The 26,119-nt window shown below is 52.9% G+C and overlaps 9 protein-coding genes across 9 annotated transcripts; 5 read left to right on the top strand and 4 right to left on the bottom strand.

Moving 5' to 3' along the window:
* The first annotated feature begins 1,114 nt into the window (after positions 1–1,114).
* BO97DRAFT_121678 (uncharacterized protein) lies at positions 1,115–6,724 on the top strand. Its single transcript, XM_025689976.1, has 6 exons — positions 1,115–2,038; positions 2,097–2,694; positions 2,753–2,957; positions 3,015–3,653; positions 3,713–4,014; positions 4,070–6,724. Exons 1-6 carry the CDS (start codon positions 1,435–1,437, stop codon positions 6,459–6,461), a joined length of 4,740 nt encoding a protein of 1,579 aa, XP_025549701.1. The 5' UTR covers positions 1,115–1,434; the 3' UTR covers positions 6,462–6,724.
* Positions 6,725–7,212: 488 nt separating this feature from the next.
* BO97DRAFT_406802 (CIA30 family protein) lies at positions 7,213–8,645 on the top strand. Its single transcript, XM_025695496.1, has 3 exons — positions 7,213–7,374; positions 7,443–7,676; positions 7,826–8,645. Exons 1-3 carry the CDS (start codon positions 7,287–7,289, stop codon positions 8,590–8,592), a joined length of 1,089 nt encoding a protein of 362 aa, XP_025549700.1. The 5' UTR covers positions 7,213–7,286; the 3' UTR covers positions 8,593–8,645.
* A 20-nt stretch (positions 8,646–8,665) lies between these two features.
* BO97DRAFT_406800 (phosphoribosylaminoimidazolesuccinocarboxamide synthase) lies at positions 8,666–9,933 on the bottom strand. Its single transcript, XM_025695495.1, has 3 exons — positions 9,729–9,933; positions 9,269–9,644; positions 8,666–9,163 (listed from the first exon to the last, which is right to left on the bottom strand). The coding sequence occupies exons 1-3, from the start codon at positions 9,876–9,878 to the stop codon at positions 8,784–8,786; spliced, it is 906 nt and encodes a 301-aa protein (XP_025549699.1). The 5' UTR covers positions 9,879–9,933; the 3' UTR covers positions 8,666–8,783.
* Positions 9,934–10,157: 224 nt separating this feature from the next.
* On the bottom strand, positions 10,158–11,621 carry BO97DRAFT_393848 (aldo/keto reductase family protein; the record flags this gene model as incomplete). Its single annotated transcript, XM_025693949.1, has 8 exons — positions 10,158–10,473; positions 10,532–10,670; positions 10,740–10,827; positions 10,877–10,967; positions 11,026–11,084; positions 11,155–11,198; positions 11,224–11,304; positions 11,371–11,621. 8 exons carry the CDS (start codon positions 11,619–11,621, stop codon positions 10,183–10,185), a joined length of 1,044 nt encoding a protein of 347 aa, XP_025549698.1. The 3' UTR covers positions 10,158–10,182.
* Positions 11,622–12,273: 652 nt separating this feature from the next.
* Positions 12,274–17,479, top strand: BO97DRAFT_372252 (NACHT and WD domain protein). The gene is made up of 5 exons (XM_025692857.1): positions 12,274–12,350; positions 12,453–12,842; positions 12,916–12,966; positions 13,044–13,488; positions 13,546–17,479. Exons 1-5 carry the CDS (start codon positions 12,342–12,344, stop codon positions 17,307–17,309), a joined length of 4,659 nt encoding a protein of 1,552 aa, XP_025549697.1. The 5' UTR covers positions 12,274–12,341; the 3' UTR covers positions 17,310–17,479.
* Positions 17,480–17,662: 183 nt separating this feature from the next.
* BO97DRAFT_444518 (uncharacterized protein) lies at positions 17,663–18,691 on the bottom strand (the record flags this gene model as incomplete). The annotated part of the gene is made up of 1 exon (XM_025698464.1): positions 17,663–18,691. The coding sequence occupies exon 1, from the start codon at positions 18,452–18,454 to the stop codon at positions 17,663–17,665; it is 792 nt and encodes a 263-aa protein (XP_025549696.1). The 5' UTR covers positions 18,455–18,691.
* Positions 18,692–19,045: 354 nt separating this feature from the next.
* On the top strand, positions 19,046–21,974 carry BO97DRAFT_471595 (putative anaphase-promoting complex subunit Apc5). Its single transcript, XM_025700051.1, has 7 exons — positions 19,046–20,003; positions 20,058–20,151; positions 20,208–20,619; positions 20,670–20,793; positions 20,843–20,949; positions 21,003–21,139; positions 21,192–21,974. Exons 1-7 carry the CDS (start codon positions 19,283–19,285, stop codon positions 21,922–21,924), a joined length of 2,328 nt encoding a protein of 775 aa, XP_025549695.1. The 5' UTR covers positions 19,046–19,282; the 3' UTR covers positions 21,925–21,974.
* A 253-nt stretch (positions 21,975–22,227) lies between these two features.
* On the bottom strand, positions 22,228–23,269 carry BO97DRAFT_406796 (cytochrome c oxidase subunit VIa). Its single transcript, XM_025695494.1, has 5 exons — positions 23,063–23,269; positions 22,919–22,943; positions 22,629–22,788; positions 22,540–22,547; positions 22,228–22,387 (listed from the first exon to the last, which is right to left on the bottom strand). Exons 1-5 carry the CDS (start codon positions 23,235–23,237, stop codon positions 22,342–22,344), a joined length of 414 nt encoding a protein of 137 aa, XP_025549694.1. The 5' UTR covers positions 23,238–23,269; the 3' UTR covers positions 22,228–22,341.
* A 266-nt stretch (positions 23,270–23,535) lies between these two features.
* BO97DRAFT_393839 (DNA-(apurinic or apyrimidinic site) lyase APN2) lies at positions 23,536–26,018 on the top strand. The gene is made up of 6 exons (XM_025693948.1): positions 23,536–23,671; positions 23,749–23,761; positions 23,814–23,859; positions 23,914–24,046; positions 24,097–24,806; positions 24,864–26,018. The coding sequence occupies exons 1-6, from the start codon at positions 23,644–23,646 to the stop codon at positions 25,803–25,805; spliced, it is 1,872 nt and encodes a 623-aa protein (XP_025549693.1). The 5' UTR covers positions 23,536–23,643; the 3' UTR covers positions 25,806–26,018.
* Positions 26,019–26,119: the final 101 nt, after the last annotated feature.

Genomic DNA, 26,119 nt, shown 5'->3' with positions numbered 1-26,119 from the left:
CCATGTGGGCTCATATGTACATATCACTTACAGCAAGTGCATGCGGATTGATGATGGCAGGAGGTCAGATACTGCGAAGACAGAGTACTCCGTACGGGCGCAGGCGTTAGCGCACGCCAGGGGGAAGATCTGCGAAAGATGACCAGACTAGCCGGTTGGAGAAAGTCGTTTGCGCCTTGTGTTGAACCCTTCAACCCATCCATCCTCTACCTATGTAGCTACCTGTGTTCTGTGTATCCTGTTTTGCGACTACTCTGGCCCTGGTCATGCCCGATCCCGTGGAATAGTAATGGGGTGATATGCCGCGATACCATCAGCTCATCGCGTGGATGGACGTGCAGGCAGGCTAAATGGCTGATGCTGTGGTGATCCCATCATCTGATGCCAAGCAAACCCTTCGTGAAATTTGGGGCTTGGATCCCACGGGGCTATTTTGATGGTAGTATATTGATTGTTGCGATACTGAAAGAGGAGAGGAAATCCGAGTCATGAATGGAATGAATGTCTGAGGGAATGTGGATGCATCTGGTGGGCCACATCAATATATCGAATTGCTCGCTTGCCATGGATCATGGATGGAATTAACTCCAGATACACCGTGGATACGTAAGCCGGAGAGAATGGACAAGGTGATCGATCCTGATCCCGGAGATAGAAGCAGATAAGTAAGTCTGGATACAGGCTGTAGTTCTAGTACCGTACGCGTGCACTTGAAGGAGAGAGAGATGAGAGTGACTTAGTAAAGGCCGGTAATACTGCGGTATCACTGTGCCATCGTCTCCATCAACCTCCATCTATCTTGCTGGGTTGACGGGTGTCAGTCCCGGTAAAATTACTGTTCTTCTCCGGTAACTTCAAACACCTTTCCAGAGTTTCTTCTCCTCCACATAAGCTGATGCCAGTTGGTCCCTCCTTACGTTATCTGGAGATCGTTCGCTCACCTCGTTCGGTCGCCGTACTCGGCTCTTTTCCTGTTCGGTCGCCTCTTCCCCCCATATTGCCTTTTTATTTCCTTTCTTTTTGCATTTCCATTCTCATTCCCCATGTTCCAATCTCCTTTCTTCTTTGTTTGTTCCCTTTCCACAATCCCCAGACCCCTCTTCTAAGTTGCTATTGTCTCCTAGCGGACAGATCCACCTGCAGCCTTCCGCCTCCTCTGCCTGCCATCTTACCCCCGGTCCCCGACGGTTGCCGTGATCAGTATAGCCGCTCGGCCGTGGATCGCCCATCAACTCCACACTGTAGGGGGTTCTTAGATTGGAAGCCCGAATGTGAAATTTATTGTCACTTCTTCCGATCACCTCTCGGACACCTTTCGGACAACTTGATATCACGACGCCCGTTCAGGCTTAAGGCGAGCCTTCAATCTGTCTGCACTGACCGCGCTGCTCCAATGATCAGAACCCCGACGTTGAGATACACCATGACGCTAAGATGATACCCCATTCCTCTGCCGGCGTCCAGTCGTGGAGTCGCTCTATGCGCGCTCCAAATAACGGCTTAGGACGCGTTGAGGCCTTCCAAACGCTGAGCCAGTCCGAGCCTCCGTTGGAGAGGCCGCCAATGCCCGTACCGCAATCGCTCCCCCGACAGCCGGCAGTCATCGACCTCACTACGAATACCGGAGATGCGCAAGAGATTGAACCACCGGCCAAGAGACTGAAGCTGGATGTGACACCAGGGGCATATGCGGCAACAGGGAGTCCGGCACCGGTGAGTGGTGGAGAGGCGAGAACCACCCCGGGGACTGCAACTGCCAAACCGCAATCATTGACCTGGCGGGGTCGTCCGGTGTGGTCATTCCAAGCCCTACTGTCGGAAACCACTGGCGCAGTTGAGATCAAGGATGACGATGCCAGCGCGCAAGGGAAGACTTCGTCCCCGCCTCCTCTACCTCTAGTCCCTTGGAAGTATACGCCCCAGGAGACAACGGCAAAGGATACCCCCAAGGTTGCGGAAGTTGCACCGATCAAGGAAGTCAAAACAACACCGTATCGCATCGAGGTGCCTGAGGTTGCGCCCAAGATCAAGGGAGAGAGTAAGTTATCTCGTCCCGAATCATTTGCATGCAGAGTATGTCTGACCGCACATTGCAGAGGTTGCGGACTTCTCCCCATGGACCGGTAACCACCCGGAAGATATTCTCAATGAACACACAGCGAAGCAAGGACACTATGACCGCACGCAGGTGTCGCAAAATGAGTCCAATACCGCACGGCCGTCGCTCTATGCGCAGCTGAAGCACCGTTCAGGTTTGCAGATGCTTTCTTCCGTCTTTGCTGCTGCCCTTGAGAAGAGACAAAGTCACAATATGGTCACGGCTCCGTCGAGCTTCAAGCCACCTCCTCGGGTGACTTTGACGGATAACAAGCGCGAAGCTTGGCTGCGTGATCTTGCTAATCCATCTGTGCCCCTGCGCAGGCTGAGTCGGACGATTCCTCATGGTATTCGAGGCAAAGTGCTTCTCGATCAATGCTTGGGCAAATGGATTCCAGTGCCTCGGGCCATATGGCTGGCAAGGTGTGTCGGTGCCAACGAAATCCGTGCGTTCAAGCGGAAAGGCACAAGCGGCGCACTCGCCTTGGGCTTGGAGTCTAAATGGGTCCGCGACTGGACTGCTACCGTTCAACAGTTTCTGGAGGGAGTCATCAGCACTTGCGGGGCTGCGGACTGGAAAGTGAAAATGACTTATGCGTACGTCAACTTCTTGAACGTTATCCCTCTCGTTCCGCAATTATTGACTATAATACAGAGTCAGCTTAACGTCACGGCTCTTTTTCGAACGCTTGCTCGATCATGATCAGTATCTTAGCTGGTTCCTGTTATCGTTGGAAAACGCACCCCTCAATACGATTCCTGTTTGGCTCTTGATGCTGGGCATATATTGGAGTAATATCATGCGTTACAGGAAGCGTGGCCGAAAATTAGCAGAGGTGCTGCTTGAAAAACTGCGACAGGTAATACCTGTAATCCGTGTTTGCTCTTCTTTGGTCGGCTGCTAACGCGCTTGGTAGATCAAGAAGCCAGGACATCGCGAAGCCCTGCAGCCGCTCGTTGATCGTCTCTCGCGTTGTATCAGAAGATTGGTCTTGGAGCATACATCATCCATGATCCTCCCCAATTCCTGGACGAAATACAGAGAATTGATCTCATCGTGCTTGAATTTGAAAGAGACGGCGGACCACACCATGTTCCATAATTTGGTGGAGCGCAACACCCGTGTCCAGGTGTCGAAGAGTCAGCAAGGGGCGAAAGCTCAACTACCTCAGCAACAAGTCATCTCGCTGCTTGATTCACTTCGCTCCACACACGATGTATCTGCCACGGCTTCCGCATGCCTAGATGCAATCGATGACAAGGCTGTTCTAGTCGCCAAACTTCTTGAGTGGGCAGCAACCCCATTTCGACACGGGACTCGTCGTGTCTATACCAGCGTCCGTCTGTTACGGAAGTGGAAGATGACCGGGCTTGACATCGAATCCTACATACTTAGTTTTGTTGCGGGCATTGACAGCAGTAGCCGGCTAAATACGGAGCACATCTATCATATCCTTTCCGAGCTTGTCCGGTCTCAAACGTTCTCCGTCGGCAGGTACTTGCAATGGCTGATGGCCAAGGGACTTGCACATGGCCCTTTGGCAGATGAGCATGAGGTCAGAGATATCCACATACAGATTCATTCATGCGAGCGCTTCCCACTGACATCGCGAAGGCTATATCGGGCGAACTTCGTCTTTTAATACAACTCCCATCACACCGTCTGCCCGATCATGTTCGTAATCTGCGCCATATGCTGGTTGACCGCGCAGGGTTCTCTCTTTCAGAAGAGAGTTCCACTGTCGCAAAGCTTCAGATGTCTATTGCTGGCCGGCTCCCCAATATTTTTCGACCAGAGAAGAGCGAGGCGAAGAACTCCATCTTTCCCCTCCCTCCTGATTTGACGTGGGCGGTCAAATCCGAGGTCGGCCTTTGGATTCGACGTGGTGTAGGTGGACATTGTCGCAAACCGGGCCGGTATGTTCTCTTGTCAGTAATTCGTTCATCGATCTTGGGCTCACACCATTTCCAGGAAATACAGCAACATTCCGTTGTTGTCTGACTCGGGCACCTCTGCACTTACTCCCGGCGAGTTCTACGTCATTCGGGAGATCCTTGAGGGGTTTGGGGACCTCTCAATGCTCGCCGATGTACTCAAGCAGGCGACTACATCTGACAACAATATCGTGCTCGCCTCGGTAGCAGACACGGTGAATTATCATTATGACTCGTTCTGTATTATTGGCGCTGTGCACGATCTCTTCAAGGGCCTCGTTGAGTCGTATGCCCGTCTGAAGAGGTTTGGTGCTCCCAGCCTGGAATTAATTTTCTCCTTGATAGAGCTGGGGCTTCGACTCCCCAGTGAATTCAATACTGTTGCTCTCCTTCGTCAGGATCTCGCTCGGATCGAGAACAGAGCTGCTGTAGCGGCCCCGTCTCCGCTCTCTGACCATCTCTCGATGTCTACTGGCCAAATCGACACCTTATTCCAGGAGAAACTTGATCAAACGCTTCTCTCTGGCGGTGGGTTGGACCAATCGGCCATGGACACTTCTTTTACCTCGCTTACCAAAGCCCTACAAGATGGCCACAAGAGACTTTCAGCAAACGAAATTTGCAGATATATGGCGTATCTGAGAACTTTTCATCCCAAACGATTCGATGCTATGCTGGTTCGATGGGTCTGCGGGCTTTTGAAATCCCCTACCAGATCAACGATGGCTCGCATCCTTCCCCCTCTCATTGGGGTCGGATGTGTCACTATCCATGCCTTTGTTACCTTGGTCAAGAAGCTCCTGCAGTCGGAGAAGGTGGCTGCAGCGATCCCTAACGTCGTGGAATTGAAGCTCGACCTCCTCGAACTCCTTATACCGCCGAAGCGGGAACCAAGCCGCCTTGCAGATCTGGTTACGTACCGTTTTCGACTCGCGCAGCGAGAATTCCTGGCTAAATATCCCGAAGACAGCCTTGATATAATCCGTGATGCAGTACCTTTGATTGCTTCCGAGACAATCGACACCGCAAGCGCAACCAAAAGGGAAAATCTCACGGAGTGCGCAACCGCCCTCCTTCAGCTTCTACTCACACAAAAACCCGAACGCATCGTCCAAAGCTGTTTGCAGAGGTTCATCGGTCGACATACAGCGTCCACGGCTCTACTACACAAGGCACTCGACAGCCTTCTGGGCTTTAACTCGGATGCGGTTGATGAGACTACACCTGAGGCCGAGAAAGTCATTCGTTTGAACAACGATTTTTCGCTTCCCTTTTGTCAGCTAAAGCTTCAAATACTTTTCGATGCAGAAGCCGCGCGGCAGGACAACAATGGCATTGTGGATGTGATGTTCAAAGCTGCGGTGGCAGATACTAAATTACAAAAGAACCATTGGTATGGTCTAGTGAGTCTGATGAGCCAGGATGCCATTCAACAAATTCGAGAGCGGGCCGAAAAAGGGTTCTTCTCCGTCCCCATGTTCGAAGACAATCCAAATAGTCTCAACTCAATTGAGACTGCAAGGCTCTACCTGACCATGATCGAGAAGCTAGCCCCTTGCATTCCTGATGCTGGCATACCTACTATTGTTCCTGTGCTTGTTGAGAAGATGGAATTCTTGCTTCAGAAATTCGTGGCGGTGCAAGCAAATCAAACGGGCACCGGTGATGCACGTCCAACAAACCAGACTAGTCCATCCTTTGAAAGAAGTTTGGCCTTCTGGTTTTCTGCTCTGCTTCGGATCGTCGTCATTCACCGCGCATCCTTCATCGCACCGGGACTGGCACCTAGGCCGCATGGCTTACCGGAGCAGACCCGTCTGCTGATATCCATTTTTTGCATATCTCTGGCGCGTCTTCCCAACCGTGTCCTTCGTCTGTACCCGTCAGCCGATTACTTCCCTCAGCCCAAACCAGTGGAGAGCTACCGGCCTTGTCCTGGGATACTGCTCCAAACCCATGCACTTGACGTTGCTGCATGCCTTGTTGACATATTCCCCGATGAGGCACGGCAGCAGTGCGCCCGGTTCCTCAAGGAGAAATGTCCGCCTTTTCTTCAATTTCAAAATGATGCTAGATTTCTTTACCTTCTTGGTCCCATAGCGGATAATACCAATCCTCCTCAACCCGCCTCTCTACCATCTCCTGCCGCTGGCGGCTCTACACCGACACCAACAGGAAGCTTAGCCTATAGCCAGCATACGCCGCAACCGCCACTATCCGCTGCTGCTGTATCCAGCGGGCTCTCCACTGGTCTTCCCGAGGGCGTCAATTGCATTGCAAGTCATCTTCGGGTTCAGTATCGCAACCGTGTCATAGGAGCATATCCCGTGCGTCCGTGGGAGCTTCTTGAAGACGCGGCCCCAATTGTTGGGATGAACGACACCGCATTGAGCCTGAAGTATTTCGATGCCAGGCGCGTTAGAGCCTAGCACATACTCCATTCATGTATATAATACCTACAACTCCACATTTGACCTTTCATTTCCCGTGTTTCATTGCGCTTGCTTCACATACCCATCTGCATATCCTCATCACATATGACATCTGCAACTTTTCTCATTGTCATGCATATTCACTACTTCTACTCTGGCCCCCCCCCTTTTCTCACATGACTCGCTGTTATTGGTTCGGCAACACTCCAGGAGAGGGTGTTAGGTTGCACATATGGATAGAGTTAGGCGTTCAATGGGATTCGGCATGTCATAGCATATCAAGGTTTATTGTTGTTCTCTGTTGCGAGTTGGCATCGAGGAGCGGGCTGCATAAGCGAAGTAAACATTCTGTCGTCTGGATGCTGTATAGGTATAAATTCATTATCAGTCACTTTCTCGAAACTGCGAATGATAGGGCGTAGCAGTAATAGTGGGGCGAGGGCCCAAATTGATTGAGGATTGGCGGACAGCTGCAGTGACGATTTGTCTAGCGCCATTGGGGCTAACTGCCAACATTGCTGGAATGAGCAGCATTCGAGCTGGGCATGCCACTTCCAATGCCATGCATCCGATAGTCTATGGCAGGTTGTTTGTTGCTTCCCCAGAGCATGACGCGATAACTGCTACTATGGCCAATGCAATTGCGGATGAAGCGGCCAATCAAGCGGTGAGAGCATGCAGCCTCAGGCAGCGACGGTATCACCTCGGATGTTCTTCTCCGACGTCATGCCGGGCGGCGAGTTTCTTCGCCTCATCCATGCCTGTTCGATGGGAGCCTGCGTTGGACTACAACCGTCTTGACTATTCGAAATTCAGGCCAAAATGATTCCAACAGCAAGATGTCTAGCTGCCAAGCCCTCAAGCTTCATCAAGCGCAGTGTAGATGAGCTGAGCCGCCTCTCCAAAGTTGGTGCGTTTTGCAGTCTCCGCATTCTGCCCGCGAGCGTGTTCGTGCAATACTAACTCGGTCGCTTTCAGCCTGGAACACGGAAGCTCTTCATACCCCGACGAAGCCCTACGTTCTCCTCGATTTCGAAGATGCCTCCACTGTTGCCGGCTGCAAGACAATGGCCGACCGCGCGGTCGGAGGCTTCAGCACCGCCAGCTTGGATCATGTTCCCGCGGACCCCTCGACGAACAGCCCGGCGCACGCTCGCTTCCACGGAAGTATCTCGACCAGATTGCCGCCCAATTGGCGCGTTGAGAGGACCGGTACGTTAGTCGGTGACTTGATTGCTCGCGCAGCCCTCCATCTGATTTGAATCCCACGACACCAGCACCGGCACAACCACCGCACATACCTCTTCCTACTCGTCGGGTCTAGCAAGTCCATACTAACGCGACCATTGGCTACTGAACAGGATACGCCGCCTTCCGCAACCAGGACCGCGGGCTTTGGCTCTTCGGTCGACTCTTCTGGGACGTGGATCCCTACGCCTACCTCGCACTGCGCGTGAAATCCGACGGCCGCCGCTACACGGTCAATATCCAGACCGACTCGATCGTCGAGACGGACATCCACCAGCACCGACTGTACACGCGCCACCACCGCGTGCAGCAGCGTTCGCACGAGGCCTTCTCGCCCTTCTCCGCGCCCGAAGTGTCCGAGTCGGCCGAGCCCGCCGAGACGCTCTACCCGCACGGCGTGCCGCCCTCGCTGTCGGATGTGCCGCCGGAGTCGACCATCATATCCTCGTCCAGCAGTGTGACGACGTCCGGGGAGGCGTCGCTGACCGGGTGGGAGACGGTGCTTCTGCCGTTCAACGCGTTTGTACGCACCAATTTCGGCCTGGTGGTCGAGCCCCAGACGTCGATTATGCGGCAGCGCGTCAAGAGTATCGGCATCGGGTTGACGGATCGCGTGGAGGGGCCGTATGATCTGCGAATTCATAAAATCTGGGCTACGAATGGCATGAGCGAGGCCGAGATCGAGGAGGAAAGGCGCATCTGCGGGGCGGATGCGTTGGAGGTCGATGAGGGCGTGCGCACGAACTGGATGGGTGACTCGTCTGATTCGACGGCGGAGGTTAGTGGGGGTTCAGACGACGCAGCTCAACCGGCGCCTAAGAAGAGCCAGGATAACAAGGGTAAGGGGCTGAAGGGCCTGCGGGATGAATGGAGCAGGTAATGGGGATTTGACAGATTGATACCACTACGAATGACTACTGTACAGTACATTGGAAAAATTGAGAATATATCCCGACCATTCTATCTTTTTTTTTTTCCTTTCACTCGCCCACGAGCAAAGCCGAGCAGTTGCTTGCTCTAACTATAATACGTGCAAATATATACTAGGTATACTCCCCTCAGGGGTAAGAATCAGTTCTCACCGCCGGTGATACGCTCCCACGCCTCGCGGTACTTCTGGCTAGTCTTCTGCACGACCTCCTCACTCATCGCCACCCCCTCCTTCCCCTTCAACCCTTCTGTAACCAACCAATCGCGCAAGAACTGCTTATCGAAGCTCGCCTGGCCCTTTCCGATCTCGTACGAGTCCTTCGGCCAGAACCGCGACGAATCCGGCGTCAGCACCTCATCAGCCAGCACGACCTCATTTGTCTCCTCGTCCACGCCAAACTCGAACTTGGTGTCCGCGATGATCACGCCACGCGTCAACGCATACTCGTGCGCGATCTTGTACAGCTGCACCGCCAGCGAGGCGACGGTGGAAGCGTAGGGCTCGCCAATGATTTCGACCGCTGTTTCCCCCAAACACCCCGGGGTAGTATATTAGCCCAACGACCAAGAAGAAAAAGTCACCATCCACCTAACCCCCACCCCGAACGGAAAGAAAATGGACATACCCTGATCAGGATGAATATTCTCATCATGCGCCCCCAACTCCGCCTTGGTACTGGGCGTATAAATCGGTCCACCCGGGAAGGCCTCACTCTCACGCAGCCCCTCCGCGACGCGGATCCCGTGCACCGTGCCGTGGGCCTGGTACTCCTTCCACGCCGAGCCCGTGATATAGCCGCGCACGATCGCCTCGATGGGCAGGATCCGCAGCTTGCGCACCTGCATGCTTCTGTTCTGGAGCACCGGCCGCAGGGCCTCAGGGATCTGGGCCGGGAGGTCCAGCGTCAGGAAGTGCGTGCGTAGGCTCGGGAGCGCTGTTGTGAGGATCTCGAACCACTTGCGTGTGCAGAGCGTGAGGAGGATGCCTTTGTTTGGGATGCCCTTTTATCATCGGGTGGTTAGTTTCGTTTGGGGACGGGGTTTATGCTTTAAGGGCTGTTGGGGGGGGGGGGAGGGGGGACATACATTCTGCATGATCACATCGTAGGCGGAGATTCGGTCGGTCGCGATGAATAGCAGCGTCTTCGAGTCCACTTCGTACAGGTCCCGGACTTTGCCGCGCGCGATCAAAGGCAGGGTGCCTTGGAGGTCGGTGGTGGTGTAGGATTCGGTCATGGCGAGGGATCTGGGGTTGATTGAGGGGTTGAGTGTAAAAACTTGGGAGTAAGTATGGGGAAGTCAGCTCTATTAATTATTGAGAGTGAGTCAAATTGCGGGAGTGCACGATAATCGATAAGCTTTTTTCCCGTTGGCGGGCGGGGTGGTGGAGTGCCTGAGGCTTAGTGTCTGATCCCTCTTACTGATTACTCGTATACTATTACAATCTGGACGGATTATGTAGGCAGTACGAATCAAATTGCTGTAATAGACTATGTCTAATTACAAGCAGGAACAACCGAGCAGCATCCCCAGTCACTCCTCATTCGAGCCATCGGCGGCGACCCGGTCTCTCCACCGGCTCGTCCCAGGTCTCATCGAAGATGTCGAATCCGACCTGGTCTTGAGGGTTCAAGTAGCGAATCGGGGCCCGTTGAGTCTCGATCTCAGCGATAGATTCCATACCTTCGCTGGTCAAACTCTTCAAGTTGATGTTATCCATGATGTGTGTCATCCGGACGGTCCTGGGGATCACGGATATACCCCGCTGCAAGTGCCAGGCAAGCATGATCTGGGCTGGCGATCGATAGTTTTTGATGGATAGTAATGCAATCTGTCGAATTAGGTGCCATTCGAACTTCTAATGACCGTTCGGGGAGCCGGCGACTTACCACTGGTTCATACAGTGGCCGCGGACGACGAGCCTCGTCATCGTCGTCGTCGTCGGGCTTGCCTCCAAGTGGCTGGTGAGCCATGACATGGATCCCTCGCTCTTTGCAAAAGGCTACAAGCTCGGTTTGTTGTAAATACCTATCAATGCATCAATTTAGTATCTATTAGGAGCCATGATCTCTCCCTCAAGGCCAATGGAGTCCTTACGGATGTATCTCGATCTGGTTGACGGCCGGCGGGATTCGAGCCGTCTGGAGCAATCGGTTGATCTTGAGAGTATTGAAGTTGGACACCCCTTGTGATGTGAGTAGTGAGTTAAACAAGTAGAACTACGAGATGCATACCTATGAGTCTCACTTTGCCCTTGTCGACGAGCCGTTCCATGGCAGCCCACGTTGCAGGGTACTGCCTCGATAGTTCGTGGTCAATGACCGGCTGTGAGATATAGCTTGTGTAAGTATGAGCTTGACTGATATAGAGGTTCAGCATGTACCTTTCCATCGGAATATCGCATGATAGTATTTTCAGGACCCGCACGGTAGGCATATGGAACTGTAGCCGCCAATCAACAATTGGTCTAGCAGGTTCGGATGGGAGGTTGCTCGTACAGTGCATGAGATACAGGTCCACTGGATGTCGCAGCAGCAATGGTCAGTGATTGAATGGCTGCCAATACCAGTGAGTGATATACTCACCGTAGTCCATTTGCAGCAACCTCAAGCTGCGGTCCAGGGCTTTCTCAACGTCCGCCGGAGCATGGCACGTTTGTGGCCTAGTTCATCACGATGCGTCAGTGATCGGACGTGAATGATAGACCACCCAGGCAGAGCAGACTGACAGCTTGGTGGTGATGAAGAGCTGATCACGAGGTACGCCACACTCCCTGATGGCTTCTCCCACTTGCTGCTCGTTTCCATAGGCAGTGGCGGTGTCGATGTGCCGGTAACCGCTGATCAGAGCCTTGATCACGGCGTCTTTGACCTTATAGTTGCCTGCCTCAGCTTGGAATGTACCTAGCCCAACCGCTGGAAGAGTATACCCTTTGACATTGAATGACTCAGGCAGAGGAGTTTCACCAGGAGGTCTCATTTTGACAGGAAGCTAATCGAAGGAGGCTGATGGAAGAGAGCAGGAAAGTCCAAGGTGATGAAAGCTGGGGTATAGAGGGATTCTTCTGGGTATTATATAAATCCTACGGCATGCAACAGCTTATTCCCTCACTTGCTTCTCTCCCTCTCCCTCTCCCTCTCCCTTCTTCTCTCTTCCTCTCACTCGCTGTGTCCCCGCTCTTTGTGGTGGAGGGTTGGGAATAAACACCCCGGCCATGTCGACCGATCCAGGCTAGTGACCAGGCCAACAGGCATGATGCCTACCTGCAAATGCATGGATGCGTCGAGTTAGTGATTCAGTACTTTTGTCACATTCAATCAATAAATTGGCAGCGGCTGATTCTTGACTCGGAACGCGCATGATGAACAAGGGCTCTGACTTGCTTACTCGCATACTCCGTACTTATCGGCGCATAGCCGGCAGAAATGACTGGTTATTTTCAGGAGGGACGAAGTGGATTCGTAGTCGAGTTAGCCTTGCAGCGAACCACCAATCATATCACCTCCTCGGGCGGCGGGTTGGCCCATTGCATATGCACGCCAACCGTGGCTGTCTGATATATCAATTCGTGCGAATCCAGCCAACGCCTCCATTTTACTATCACTTACCTCTTTGTCTACCTACCTTTTCACTTATTGCCAATTTCTTTCTTCCTTCTCCCTCTCAAACCACCCACATATCTTTACAGCTCTCTCACCAATGGAAAATGTATGACTATGCACGCCACCAGACTGTGGAGCCTTCCCCCCCCCCTCCTCTCTTCCTCTCTCTTATCCTTTAAACCTGTTAGAACTAAAGACATGGCCTTAGAATCCAAAAAGGCGCAAAATTACGCGACCATCATCTGGCCTAACTACCTTGCGCAAAAGTACAGACATCGTATGCAGTCCGTATTATGACTACAAAGGCTCTTTCGGCCTCAGTCTCTTGCATACCGTGCCGAATCCCGCAGTGGATTTGATTTTTGTGCATGGCCTGGGGGGAGGTTCGCGGCAGACATGGTCGAAGACCTCTGAGCCCTATCATCACTGGCCTCAAGACTGGCTGTCGCGAGATCCCGATTTCAGCCGAGCTCGAGTGCATAGTTTTGGCTATCAGGCTGACTGGCTGGCCTGGAAGACCAGTCCGGGGAGAATCGACAGCTTTGCTCAATTTCTTCTCAAGTCAATCAAGTCCAACTTAGACATATGTCGGAGCAACGTGAGTCCCACTCATGAATTGGCCCGAATGAGTTTGTTTGATTCTTACCAACCAATGTCATTATCATCGACAGTCGAAGATTGTTATAATTTCGCATAGTATGGGTGGTCTTGTGACCAAAAAGGTTAATTGTTTAGTCTTCCCAACCTCTTCTTCCCTGCTGCTGCCTCTTCACTGACTGCTCCGCCCGCCGCACTTCAGGCATATCTCCTCGCCCGGGATGACCCTCAGTTGCGAGAGGTAGTCAGCAGATTTCATTCATTTCACTTTCTGGCAACCCCTCATAATGGCTCGGACTTTGCAAGACCACTCAGTAGGGTCCTGAATGCCTACTTTAGCACCCAAGACTTTATGGAAGACCTTGAGCGCGAGGCTGAAGCGGCTCAGCTGATCAACAATGCGTTTCGACAATTTGCGGATGATTTCCAAATATGGTCTTTCTATGAGAGGCAAACTTCCGAAATCGCCATTTACAATGTTCCTGTCGTCAACCAAGCTTCCGCTACTCTGGGATCTCGCCAGGAAAGGTGTTTGCTTCTGAATCGAGGCCATAAGGAGCTATGCCACTTTGACCACTCAAGTGATCTGGATTACCGGGCGCTGCGGAATGCGTTAGCCGACACCATTGATTCGATTCTGGCTGAAAGTAAGCTCCGTCACGTATCATCCGGGGCTATACTCTGGTGTCTAATCTGTACTTCAGTCCCAGAACCACTATCCGAGGCAGCCAAGAAGCAATGCGTGAGAATGATGGACCTCACCGGTATCGCCGAGCCCCCGATGGACGACCATATTTCTTTACGACATATGAGGGCCCCTGGATCATGTAGATGGCTGGAAGCGAAGGACGAATATGCGACATGGAAGTCGGAGCGGCCTAGCAAACCAATCTTCTGGCTCACGGGCAGCGTGGGCGCAGGGAAATCAGTCTTGTCAAGTTCCGTCATCGATGACTTGACAGGGGACACTGTTCGATGCAGTTATTTCTACTTCAACCACGGGAACATGGACAGATCGTCAGCGGTCGGGTGTCTACTGTCGCTTGCTTTTCAGATGAGCCAGATTGACGAGACTCTCCGCGAACGCTTGACTTCGCTGCCACTAGGTGCTGAGACTTGGGAGCTGTTGGACGTGGTTACCATATGGCGCAAGGTCTTTCTGGGCTGCATCTTCAAGGACCGACTTCCGCAGCGCCACTACTGGGTTATCGACGCGCTTGACGAATGCCGCAACTTCCCCCTTCTGGTCTCGCTGTTGGTCAGAGCGCCACCTGAGTTGCGCGTCTTCTTCACGAGCCGTGACATTCCCTCAGCGATCCAATGTGTAGCTGCTCACGATACAGCCGTCGAGCATTATCACATCGAGGAGGAAGACATAATGGACGACTTGGGAATTTTGGTCGATAGGTGGGCAAATCGCCTTCCAGCTTCCAAGGACGGAATTCCTCCGACCATTCGCACCAGAATCCTAGAGGAGTCCAGGGGCTCTTTCCTCAGAACGTCCCTTATGATCCAGAAACTCGAGACTGCACGTTCCGCAGAAGCAGCGGAGGCTGTTTCGAAGGGGGTCCCCGCCAGTACGGAGGGATTTTATCTTGCAATGCTGCAAAGCATCCCCGAGGAACATCACACTTTGGCGCAAGCCGCCTTCAAGTGGACAGTACTTGCAATGCGACCTTTGTCGGTGGACGAACTCAGGCGAGCACTAAAAGCAGACACGGGTGAGACTATCTATGGTCAAGCCAGTTCCATTTCGATGATCTCGGGGCGGCTCTTGACAGTGGGACAAGACGGACAGGTCGAGTTCATTCATCACACAGCAAAGACATTCCTACTTCAGCAGAAACACGTTAAAGAACTGGCCATCAACCCATTCGCGAGCCACTCAAGGATTGCAACCCTATGCCTACAGTCCATGATCGCAGAATTTGGTGTCAAGTTCATGGATCGTAAATTTCGCCAAAGCTTGGACCCAGCAACAAGCCCCGTGGACATTACACAATATGCCGCCGTACACTTCTTGGATCATCTGCTACACTGTGCCCCGGAAGATCGAAAAGCATGGATGGCGCTATCCGAGTTTTTAGAAAATCATGTATTGATATGGGGGGAATTTCTCGCACGATTAGGGAAGTTGAAGCACGTGGCTCGTATAGCCAGCAGTTTGGAGCTGTACATGAAAACCGGTAACCATCAGTCTCGTCTCGTATTCGTTGACTACGAGGCTTTAAGGTCGTGGGTTCACGACCTGAGGAAAATATGTGCCCGGTTCTGGACTTTCATCCACACTTGCCCTTCGGCGATGCGGACCTTGATCCCTTCGCTCTGCCCTTCAACGTCAAAGATGGCTAAGTTCCACGGCTCCCCCGATACGGGTCTGATTATCAAAGGCCTGGACCACAAGGCGTGGAGTGAGATTGTCGCGAGAATGAACTATGAAGCAGCCGAGACCAGTGCTGTCGCTCTTGGAGATCTTCATACGAGCGTCGCTCTATCGGACGGCACGGTTTTCCTCTATCCCCGCAACTCACCTGAGCCCAAAGCGAAATTTAATCATGGAGAGCGAGTCAACCTGCTGCGGATCAGTAGCGACAACATATATCTGGTCGCCAGCGGTTCGCAGAAGGTGAGGATCTGGGAACTTCGGAATTTACGCGAAGTGCGGGCTATAGATGTTCAAGATCCACCACTGTCCCTGGTGTTCAGCCCGGACAACACCTCCCTGGTCGCCGCAACGGAGGGCAACGATGCTATTACCTGGCACATACAAGAGCACCCACAGGAACCATCGATTTGGTCGTGGACTGACGTTTTTAATCACGATTTGGCCGAGCCTCCAGACAGAGCTCTTCTCTCCGATGACGGTACATTTCTGGCAGTCACATACGGACCGGGGCCCATATACCTTCTGCAGGTAAATTCAGACCGTTTGGTAGCATGCTTTTGCAGGGACACCTTTGCCGGCGGACAACATGCTGTGGCAGCTCTAGCATTTCGATCTGGTCCCGGTTACGAGCTTCTGATCGCATCTTACACAGACGGGGAGCTGGTAATCTACGACAGGTGGACCACAGAGCCCACTTACCGTGCTGCTGTGGTATTCGCTCAGCACCTCGCATGTTCCCCAGATGGTCGATTCCTAGTCACTGGCGACCCACAGGGCTTTATCAAAATTTTCCGGTTCACAGGTACGCAGGAGACGGGACTGACATTGATCTATGAGGTCGAATCCCTTGTGGATACAATGATGGGGATCGCGATCAGCCGTGACAATTTACGGTTCGCAGATATTCGAACCTCTCAATGTCGCATTTGGGAACCGGAAGTGTTCATCAGTCGTCAGCTTGAAGCTGTTAGTGGAAGTGTGCCCAGCAAAGCGGTGAAACTTTTCGATGACAATGCAGAGTGGCTCGAAGGTGTCCAAGGGTCGAAGATAACAGCCATGTGCCTCCATTCCAATGGACGGTACGCATTCTACGGAACGGCAGACGGCAGCATATGGTACTATGATATCGAGAAGGCTATCCAGAGGGAAGTCCTCTTTAGCCATCCGACGAACAGCAAGATCACGTGCATTGCTTTGTGCGAACAGGCATCAGCACTCGCAAGCGCTGACGAATCTGGCCAAATCATGATCCATTCCTACGTGTGCAAGGCCACTGCCACTAAATGCTCTCCGGGCGTATTTCTGCATGGCCTCATCCACAAGGAAACCGTGCGGTCTATGGTTTTCAACACACCAGGAACGCGACTGGCATTGCAAGGGAGCCGATCGGTTCGAGTCTGGAGGATGCAGGGAGCCGACACATATGTGCGATTGGAGCTTGATCCCACTGAGAGCGAGGGTCTTGTTCTCGGCACTCATACGAATCCGCACTACTTCCTGGCTGCTAACCCTCGACGCTGCCACGTCGTCGCTTGGGATGACAGACCAGATCTGATAGCCGAAGCCATATTAGCGAAGACTAATCACAAAAAGAAAGGAAGCTTAAAGAAGCCGCCGCCCAATTATTTCACTTCTGTGGGGAAACGCTATGATGAATCCGAGAACAGACAGGTTTCCACGTTTCTGGCGTGGGAAATTGACCACCTTGCGCCCCCTCACCGAGACAGTCACGAAGCGGTCCAGCTGCATGGCCTCGAGACGGTCCTCAGCAATGTCTTACAGGTGATCAGTGTCTTTGGGAATCTTCTTGTCTTCGTCGACATGGACTTCTGGGTGTGCACACTTGATATCAAGCGATGGAATCAGAAACGAACCCTTGCGTGGAGGCATTTCGTCCTCCCTGGTGAGTGGAAAGGGTCTGATCCGTACTTCCTCATCCATTTTGTGACCCCGAGACGCGAGTTCGTGTTGGCTAAGGGGCATGAGATTCTTCTCATGAGGCGTGGCCTAGACTGTTGTGCCTTAATGGTGACGTGGCGAGCTCCCGAGGATAACGGTGGTGCAGTGTCCTTAGGAGGGTGATAGAGCATTCTCGTGTTGCTGCTGTTGATACTGCTGCCACTAATACACATCGGCAGGCGATTGTCGATACGGCAGGTCAAATGTGTTCAAGTCAACTACAGCGCGGAAGTAATGGTAATATGTTTTCTACAATGCATACACACTGCTGCGGTTAGCAGCTCCTACGAACAAAGACTGTGATTGAATCAAAGTGAATGACAATTCAATTGTTGTTTTACATGGAACTTCCCTCAGCTTACAACCTCCAAAGACCAATCTCTCTCTCTTTTCCCACAGGGCGAAAAGAAACTTACCATCTATGATTCATGCCAGGGCTTAACGCAACGGTTTCATGCTCCCTAAAAATCAGACAGTCAGCCAAACATTTGCCCCACGTTCCCAAATTCCGGATAGACAGCCCCGAAGATATCCTCGTAACGCAATGGCTCCCAGCGAGCACGCTGCTCACGCGTCGGCGGACTGCCCGGGACCAGCTCCTCCATGACCCAGCTCCACAGGGTCGCTCTATCCTCGGCGATATGGTAATATTCCTTGGGCGGCGTCAGAAGGACTCGGTTGATGGCGCCTTGTCCTGGTGCCGCGGCCTCCGAATGAAGCCAGACGTGGTTGCGGCACTGCACGAAGCCTATGAACGGCGCCGCGCTGGGGCTGTTGCGCCGCAGCACCCTCCACGAGTCCCGCAGCGCGGCCTCGCACTCTTCCTTGTACTCCTTCTCGCTCGGCTCCCAGGGCTTCAGCCATTGCACGTGGGAGAGTATGGTGTGCGGCATTATGTAATGTCTCCGTCTGATTTTGACGATGCGCCATGGTCCGGTAGGAGTCTGGTTGGTAGGTGCCTGGCTGGCAGAAGCTGGCGCGGTAGACTCCGTTTCTTGCGCCGGTTGGCGAGATGCTCCGTCTTCGGCGGATGACATGGTTGCAGTAAGTGTCCGGGTTGTATTGACTTGGGGTCTGTTCCAGACTGGTTCATTGCGCTTTTGGTGGCCTGGTACATACTTATAGAGATAGACAAGGGAAAGCTTGGAGGAAGATTCCATCTTGATAGCCGGGAGTATCCAACGCTCTTTGTCTTTGATCACGATGGACTGTCTTCGGGGTATGTCAGTTTTGGAACGTTCCTGCAAGGTATTCACCAGGCAAAACATGATAGGAGATGTACGACTGCAGCAGCATGGCAATGATCGTTCTGGCAGCAAATCGCCGGCTCTTGCTGCCCTGTTCCTCTATCGGACTAACTTGGTGCGCATAGTGTTCATGTCTAAGCAACAATCATCGATCAATATCCGCAATGTTTTCTCCACATTGTTTTTCGAAAACTTCCTGGGGCTGGCTTGATGGGTGATGGAGGAACCATCTGGTACGAGAAACTGCTGGTGTTGCTGATCAACTGTGAGATATCCCTCGATGTAGTATATATACCACGAGAGATTTACTCCACATAACCTACCAACCATTACTTCCTCAATCAGATAGATATCTATCTGGCAATAGTAAAATATGAATAGCAACAAAGATGACACAAAAAAACAAAAACATACAACAGAAGGGATTCGCTGGTGGTCACCCACCCAACTACTAACCTCCCGGCGTGTGGCTTAAGTACGGCTGAGCGGACGGGAAGCCCTGTTTTCCACACCCTGTGGTCGTATGTGCTTGTGTGGTGCATTGCCTGTATAATATGCGCTGTTTGCTCCTCCGCCCACTTCTCTTCCTTTTGCTTGTTTACCTCGCAACATCGACCCTTCACCACCTGCATGTTTCGGCTACCGATCTGAATACCAAGCCACTCTGCGGGGAAGTCGGTTTGCCATTTAGTTTTGTTATCAATTTCTTTCCATTGCGCCAGAAGGCCCCTTTTTTTCCGTGCTGGCTGTAACCCACAAACGGCTGCAGAGCTTCTTCATCCAGCTGGGGGTTTGTGCCGACGGAAATCTGCAGCTCCACCGTATACAATGTCCAGATAGGGAATCACCATGAGTCGATATCTCACCCCCTCCAAAATCGCGCTTCTGTGCTTAATCTCCGTCTATGTGGACGGCGTCGTCCCCAACTCCTCCGCGATTCATGTCCTCTCATTTCTAGTCTCATGCTTGAGTCCCTTGGGCCGGGAGGCGGCTGCCTCCCCTTCCACGTCGAGGAAAGACACTCGAAGCTCGGTGTCCATCAGCGACCTTGAAGAAGCCCTTCTCGGCCACGCGTCTTCCGTTCCGGGGCGCTCGATCTGGGATCTATTCCTGAAAAAGATCTGGTCGATCGACTCCTGCGATGCGCTCGAGGTCTTCTTCGGCGACATCTCGCACCTGCTGGCCAAGACCCGCGATGAGCAGATTCGGGAACGAGACGCGGGCCTGGCTCCCGAGACGGGCTCGACCAGACTGTCGCGATGCTCGCCTCTGGGCATGTTTGTCCGGAGATCGCAGTTGGAATTCACGCGACTGCAGTTCCATGACTCGGTCAAGCTTTGGAAGGGGTTCGTGAGGTACCGGTTGCCGACGTACCGGGTATGGGCTCGCAAGAACCCCGCCGGGATGCAGGCCCCCGTGGATATCAATCTGCTGGAGTTGGGTCTCGATACCACTAGCCATCTCTCGCAGGTGGCTTACGGCCAGATTGATGATGATTCGGATGACGATAAGTACGTCAGCACGAAGGATGTCGAGCGGCTCTTGGAATTCCAGATCAATGAGCTACAGAGTATAAAGCCCGTTCCCTGTGCTTGGAGGAGAAGAGTTGGCTAATGGGCTCTAGGCTTGGGTGGGAGGGTTCCGGATGGAATGAAAGCACAGCTAGAACGTATCATCGCATCCGGCGTGACGATGCCTAACTTGGTACACTATCTCAGGCAAGCTTGCTGTTTCCCTTCGGTTGAAACGAGAACTGGGACTGACGGGTTGGCAGGTTTCTCGATGCCTGGAGAGCGGGCGATTATCCGTCATCCTTTGACAACCTCCATCGCTACTTCGACTACACTATGCACAGTCGGGATCGAAGCTCTTATCAGTACGCGTTGTTGAACCTGGCGATCCTGCAGGCTGACTATGGCTGTCATGGAGAAGCTGTCTCGGCCATGCAGGAGGCTGTCTCCATTGCCCGTGAATCGCATGATATGAATTGTCTCAACTTCTGCATGAGCTGGCTCTATCACTTTGGTAAGGCATTCCCAGAGCAAATGAAGGATATACAGAACACAGGCATGCTGGGCAACGAGAAGGAGGGTCTCTCATTTTTAAAGGCGAAGGCCAAGGAGGCGGAGATGTGGAGTCTTCTGAGCACAACTTTGTTGAGTGAAGCCAAGCTTGAACTGCAAAATGTATGGCGTGCCCATTTTTACCGTCCTGACGTTCGACTAATATTGCCCAGGGAGAAAGTCTGGCTTCGTCCATGGAGAACATCATCCGTGCCTCGCATCTGAATGTCACGAAGAATTTGACGAACTCAGTAGGACCGCAGCTTCTACTTCAGGCATCGCTATTTACGAGAATAGGTTCTGTCCCTACGCAAACAATGTCGGGTCAGGGCTAACCATTCAGCAGGGGTCACCCACTTGACTTGGTTGAGCAGTGAGATTTTCCGCCAATGTTACGCCAGCAGGGCGCCATTCGAGGACTATCTCAAGAGCACATTCCGCAGCTGCCTGCTTGTATGTTCAAGTTCACCCTCGTCCCAGCGACCATTTTGCTGACAACCGTAAAGCTCGCTCAGCAGGGTCGCTACAAAGAGATCTCGATCCGCATGGATCAAGTCACGCCCGAGAAGCTTCGATCCTTGAAAGCCAACCAATACTGGACCTTCTTTACCGGTGTACTTCAACTTAAACGCCAGATCTACCGGTATGACATCTCCACAAACCTCTAATCACAACCGGACCTAACATCCATCCAGCGACAACCAAGTGGCCACCGAGCATCTCCTCTCCCAACTGCAAGCGATCCAACTGCCAGACACCGACATCTCCATCCTTCTCTCCTTCCTGACGATCGACCTCCACATCCGCCAGGGCAACTACACACGCGCACTCGAGCTCGTCGAGAAGACCGCCCAGTCCGTCCACCAGGACAACTTCGACATCTACAGCCAAGTCAAACTCCTCTGCCTGAAGGCGCGCATCCTCGAGAAGACAGGCCACCCGCAGCGTGGCTTCTCGCTCGCCATGCGCGCCGCCAGCATCGCCCACCGCGCCCGCCTCCTCCCCAGCCTGTGGGAGTCCATCTGCGTGTTAGCGGGCGTGCTGCTCAGCCTGCGCGAGTTCGAGGCCGTCGCCGCCCTGCTGGAAAGCATCATGCCGCAGATCCTGGAGTCCGACGATTGCGACCTCGCCGCCCGCGCGTACTCGCTCCTCGTCGACGCCCACATGGGCGTCGCGGGCTCTCTCTGGAGCCAGGGCCAGGCGGCTCACTCGCCGCTCAAGAAGGAGTACATGAACCGCGCCCTGGGATATTTGGATTGCGCCTACGAGCAGTACGAGGAGCTCGAGGATATCAAGGGCCAGTGCGAGATGATGGCTAAGAAGGCGACGCTCATGCATCTGACGGGGGATCCTGTGCTCGCCAATGATTACGCCGCGAAATACCTCGATCTCAAGAAGCAGCAGCGTCTTGAGACTGCGGAGGTTTAAGCCGTGATGATGCTTGACGGGTCAATTGTATGGGATCGATCCTCCCTCCTAATGAATTCGATGCTAGATCCATGTTTACATAGCAATGAATGTACACTACATTTTCAATCACGCCGTCTACAAGTCTACCATAGAGTTGGACAGGCACTTGCACCAGGCAATTGCACCAGGCACAACCAAACCGCGTTGGGATTTACGTGCAGCAGTACAAAAGAGCGCAATACACAAAAAGAAAATAAAATTGAAGCAGCATTGTGTGACTCGCTCTCTCTCTCTCCGTCCTCTCCGTCCTTCCCCCTGGGATTCCTCTACATTCTGCAGATTCCGCAATAAATGTACATTTGGTCCTCCGGCATCCGGTCTACGACCGAGAAGCTCCCCGAGGAGCTACAAGCCCGTCATCCGACGACTAGCCATTTAGGTGGCCTTGTCCTTGTTGTGGTAGTTGACGCTGGAGTTCCAGCTGAAGGAAGAAAAAAAAGCTAAGTTAGCATCTGAAGCAACAGAAAAAGCGAGTCGACTCGATCCGTTCCCAGCTGCTTGTTTCGCGGTGTCGACAGCGGGAAGCGCAACAGTGGTTTGGGGGAGCAGCTAGAAAAGGTTCTGATAACTTACAAGATGGTCTGTTATGGAGAGAAAATCGGAATTAGCTACCGTCTTGCTGGGTTTACAATTGCGATTGGGTTAAAAGGAGGAAATCTCACCTTGTCACCGTCTCCCCAGGGGAAGTTCTTGACACGGACGTTCTGGTAGGGGTACTCGGTGCGCTCCTCGAGAGGGGGCATGTGCTCCCAGTGCTCCCAGTGCTCCTCCCAGAGGTTGTAGGCGTTGATGCCGCCGAGGATCACGACGGGGACGACGGCGCTGCGGGGAGGTCGTTTGTTAGTATGGGTGTTGGTTTGGAAGGTTGTGAGGTTGAGTGATGGGTCGGGAATGGGTGCAATTGCTGGTGCTGTGGAGAGAGTTGTAGTGGCTAGGAGCGGACGGAACGTACTAGATGGAGAGCTTGCGCCAGAGGTCTGTTGGACATAGCAACCCATTGCGTTAGCATGATACCAGATCCAGACCCAATTGATAGACCGCAGAACAACAACTCCAATTGCATTCGTTCCAATTGGGCTGGAAGGTTACTACGCACCACTGGTGGCAGCAGCGTGGTGCTTGACGGCCTCTCTCTCACGGTTGAACGCGTTGTCGGCGGCCCACGAGGGGAGCTTGGACTCGGTGTGGGCAAGGCGGCGCTGAACGTTGGCGCGGACCGGAGCAGCACGCAGCTGCTGGGTCAGGCGAAGAAGGCTGCGCTGAGCGGACATGGTGGGTGGTGGTTTGAGGGGACGGCGGCGTGGGTGACAATCGAAGTGTCAGTGTTGGTGGTGGTGGAACAACGTACGACGTCTGTTTGACGGTGGGATTATCGGCGGATGTCGGCCCTGCCGGCTTAACGAACCAAATCCCGTTTAGCGTCCCCGTGATTCGCTGCCTGCGGCCACAGCCAGAGTGTCCTTATGTCAGCAAAGAGCTGACCGCCGCGTGATGTCACAGTCACGTGCCTGTCCCGATGCATGTCCGTTGCTGTCACTCGACGACCGGAGTTAACTCGTTGCTGCTGGACCCATACATCCGAGTCGTCGTGTGGCGGCGACATAATCCAGATATACTATCCCACCAAGCTTCGTCCCTTCCGAGTGGATATGTGTTGACCAGACTAGTAGAGACGGAATGGGGCTTCGTATCACAACATGGAACGGTGAGTGCGGAACAACATAGTGGCTTTGTTGATAGCATGAAGCCTGGCTGGAATTCATACTTACTCGTAGTTTGCAGTCAACGGGATTCGGTGGGTCAGACTGTGTCGTGGCTTCGAACTATCTGGCGCTGACTCGACGCAGAAATCCATTCGCCTACGAGCCATGGAGGGGGAGGCGCACCTTCGATGTATATCACGCTCTCGGCTCCCGTGCGCGTTGTGATCTAGACTGACGTGCTTAGGCGATGTTTGACATCCTCGAGGCCGACATTGTTGTGTTTCAAGAAACGAAAATCCAGCAGAAGGACCTCCGCGATGATATGGTCCTAGTACCCGGATGGGATTGCTATTTCAGTTTGCCCAAGATGAAGAAAGGTAGGCCTGGTGCACGGAGCAGGCTATCTGACCTGGCTGACCCCACCCAGGTTATTCCGGGGTGGTCATATACACCCGTAATGCAACCTGTGCCCCCATCCGCGCAGAGGAAGGGCTTACCGGTACGCTGTGTCCACCTAACTCGTCGGTCCCCTTTCGCGATCTTCCCGAAGACCAGCAGATTGGCGGATATCCAACGCTAGAGCAGCTCAGTAAGCTCGAAGTCGATCCCGCTACGCTGGACTCGGAAGGGCGTTGTGTCATTCTCGAGTTTCCTGCTTTCGTACTGCTTGGTATCTATTCGCCTGCGAACCGAGACGAGACCCGTGACTCCTTCCGGCACGACTTCATTGATCTGATGGACGCTCGCGTTCGCAATCTCGTCGCTATGGGAAAGAGGGTGTTCGTCACAGGTGACTTGAACATCTCCAGAAGGGAAATCGATGCAGCCCATGTGGGAGAGTCGATTCGAAAAGGAACTTTGACCGAGGACGAATGGATCTCGACCCATGCTCGACGTGTTTTTAACCAGTGGTTTCCGGATGGTAGAGTAATCGGGGAGCGTGACGAAGGGAGAGATGAACCCGTTCTTCATGATATCTGTCGATCGTTCTATCCCGATCGTAAAGGAATGTATACATGTTGGGAGCAGAGAATCAATGCCCGCCCCGGCAACTATGGCGCACGAATTGATTATGTCCTATGCAGCTTGGATATGCAAGATTGGTTCTGCGATTCCAATATACAGGAAGGGCTTATGGTATGCTTCGAAGGCCATGGTGTCGACCAGATCCTTTGCTGACCACAGATGACACAGGGCTCGGACCACTGCCCTGTCTATGCCGTTATCAAAGATAGCGTACTTGTGGGAGGAAAAGAGACGAATATTCTTGACATCATGAATCCTATTGGTGTCTACGAAAAGGGCAGGCGTCAGCAAGAGTACACGACGAAGCTGTTGTTGCCTACCTCAGGCCGTCTAATCCCAGAATTTGACAAGCGCAGGAGCATCAAGGACATGTTCATGCGCAAACCCTCCAAGTCTTCCCAGAACTCACCCACTAGAGCTACGACAAACTCTCCGTCAATTCAAACGCCAGGAGCAACCGCGGCCTCCGCTTCCCAGAAGACTATTAACGAACCGGTCGGCAATGCCAATGGCGAAAGCAGAGGCATCGTACGCAAGCGATCAGACAAGCCTGAGTCTCCCATCAAACGATCGAAAAGCACGAATGTTCCAGCACCCGCGCCTACTAGCGCTGGGCAGAAAACTCTGAAAGGGTTCTTCAAACCGAAAAGCGCCCCCGCGAATCCTAACGACGAGTGTTCCATCCAAGATGTTAAACCTGATACCGCTCAACCGTCGACTACCGTCTCCAACGCGATTTGTTCGGCAGAGTCCTCGCAGTTTAAGGAGCAAGGATCCGTTAACACTGTGACCAGAATGTCTGCTGATGAAGAAGCCAGCGCCTATATCTATTCCAGTGTACCCAACCACAAAGTAGACGACATTGTTATTGATCCGATCGCCACCAAAGAAGATTGGTCCAAGCTGTTCACAAAGCGACGAGTTCCTCCTTGCAGAGGTCATGAAGAACCATGCATCAGCTTGACGACGAAAAAGCCTGGACCGAACTGTGGACGGGCCTTTTGGATATGTTCGAGGCCTCTGGGACCGAGCGGCAACAAGGAGATGGGAACGCAATGGCGATGTCCGACGTTCATTTGGGCAAGCGATTGGAATTCGCAGTCATTGTAACTGTAAAGGAGAGCTTATATTAGCGAAGCCCGATAATGGTTTTTGTTTGGCAGAGTTGAAGAAAATGATACCCCCACCTGCGACTCTAGAGCTCCTGTGTGAGTCGAAGGTTGATAGTTGAAATAGCAACCTCTCGTTCTCTGTGTGTATTTATTGACCAAACAAGCTGGTATTGCGCGGATGCAATGCAATATCCATGACTGTGCAGCCAACATAGTTTGTTGATATTGACTGCCATCACCACGCATAACGGACCGGCCTTTCAGCTTCACAATAATAGCAAACACACTGGCTCCGCCGCCAGCCACCACCCT

The sequence above is a fragment of the Aspergillus homomorphus genome (assembly GCF_003184865.1).
Source record: "Aspergillus homomorphus CBS 101889 unplaced genomic scaffold BO97scaffold_28, whole genome shotgun sequence".
In the NCBI taxonomy this organism is placed as follows: domain Eukaryota; kingdom Fungi; phylum Ascomycota; class Eurotiomycetes; order Eurotiales; family Aspergillaceae; genus Aspergillus; species Aspergillus homomorphus.
The sequence above is the reverse complement of the archived record's forward strand: the minus strand, read 5'-3'. Positions and strand labels throughout refer to the sequence as shown.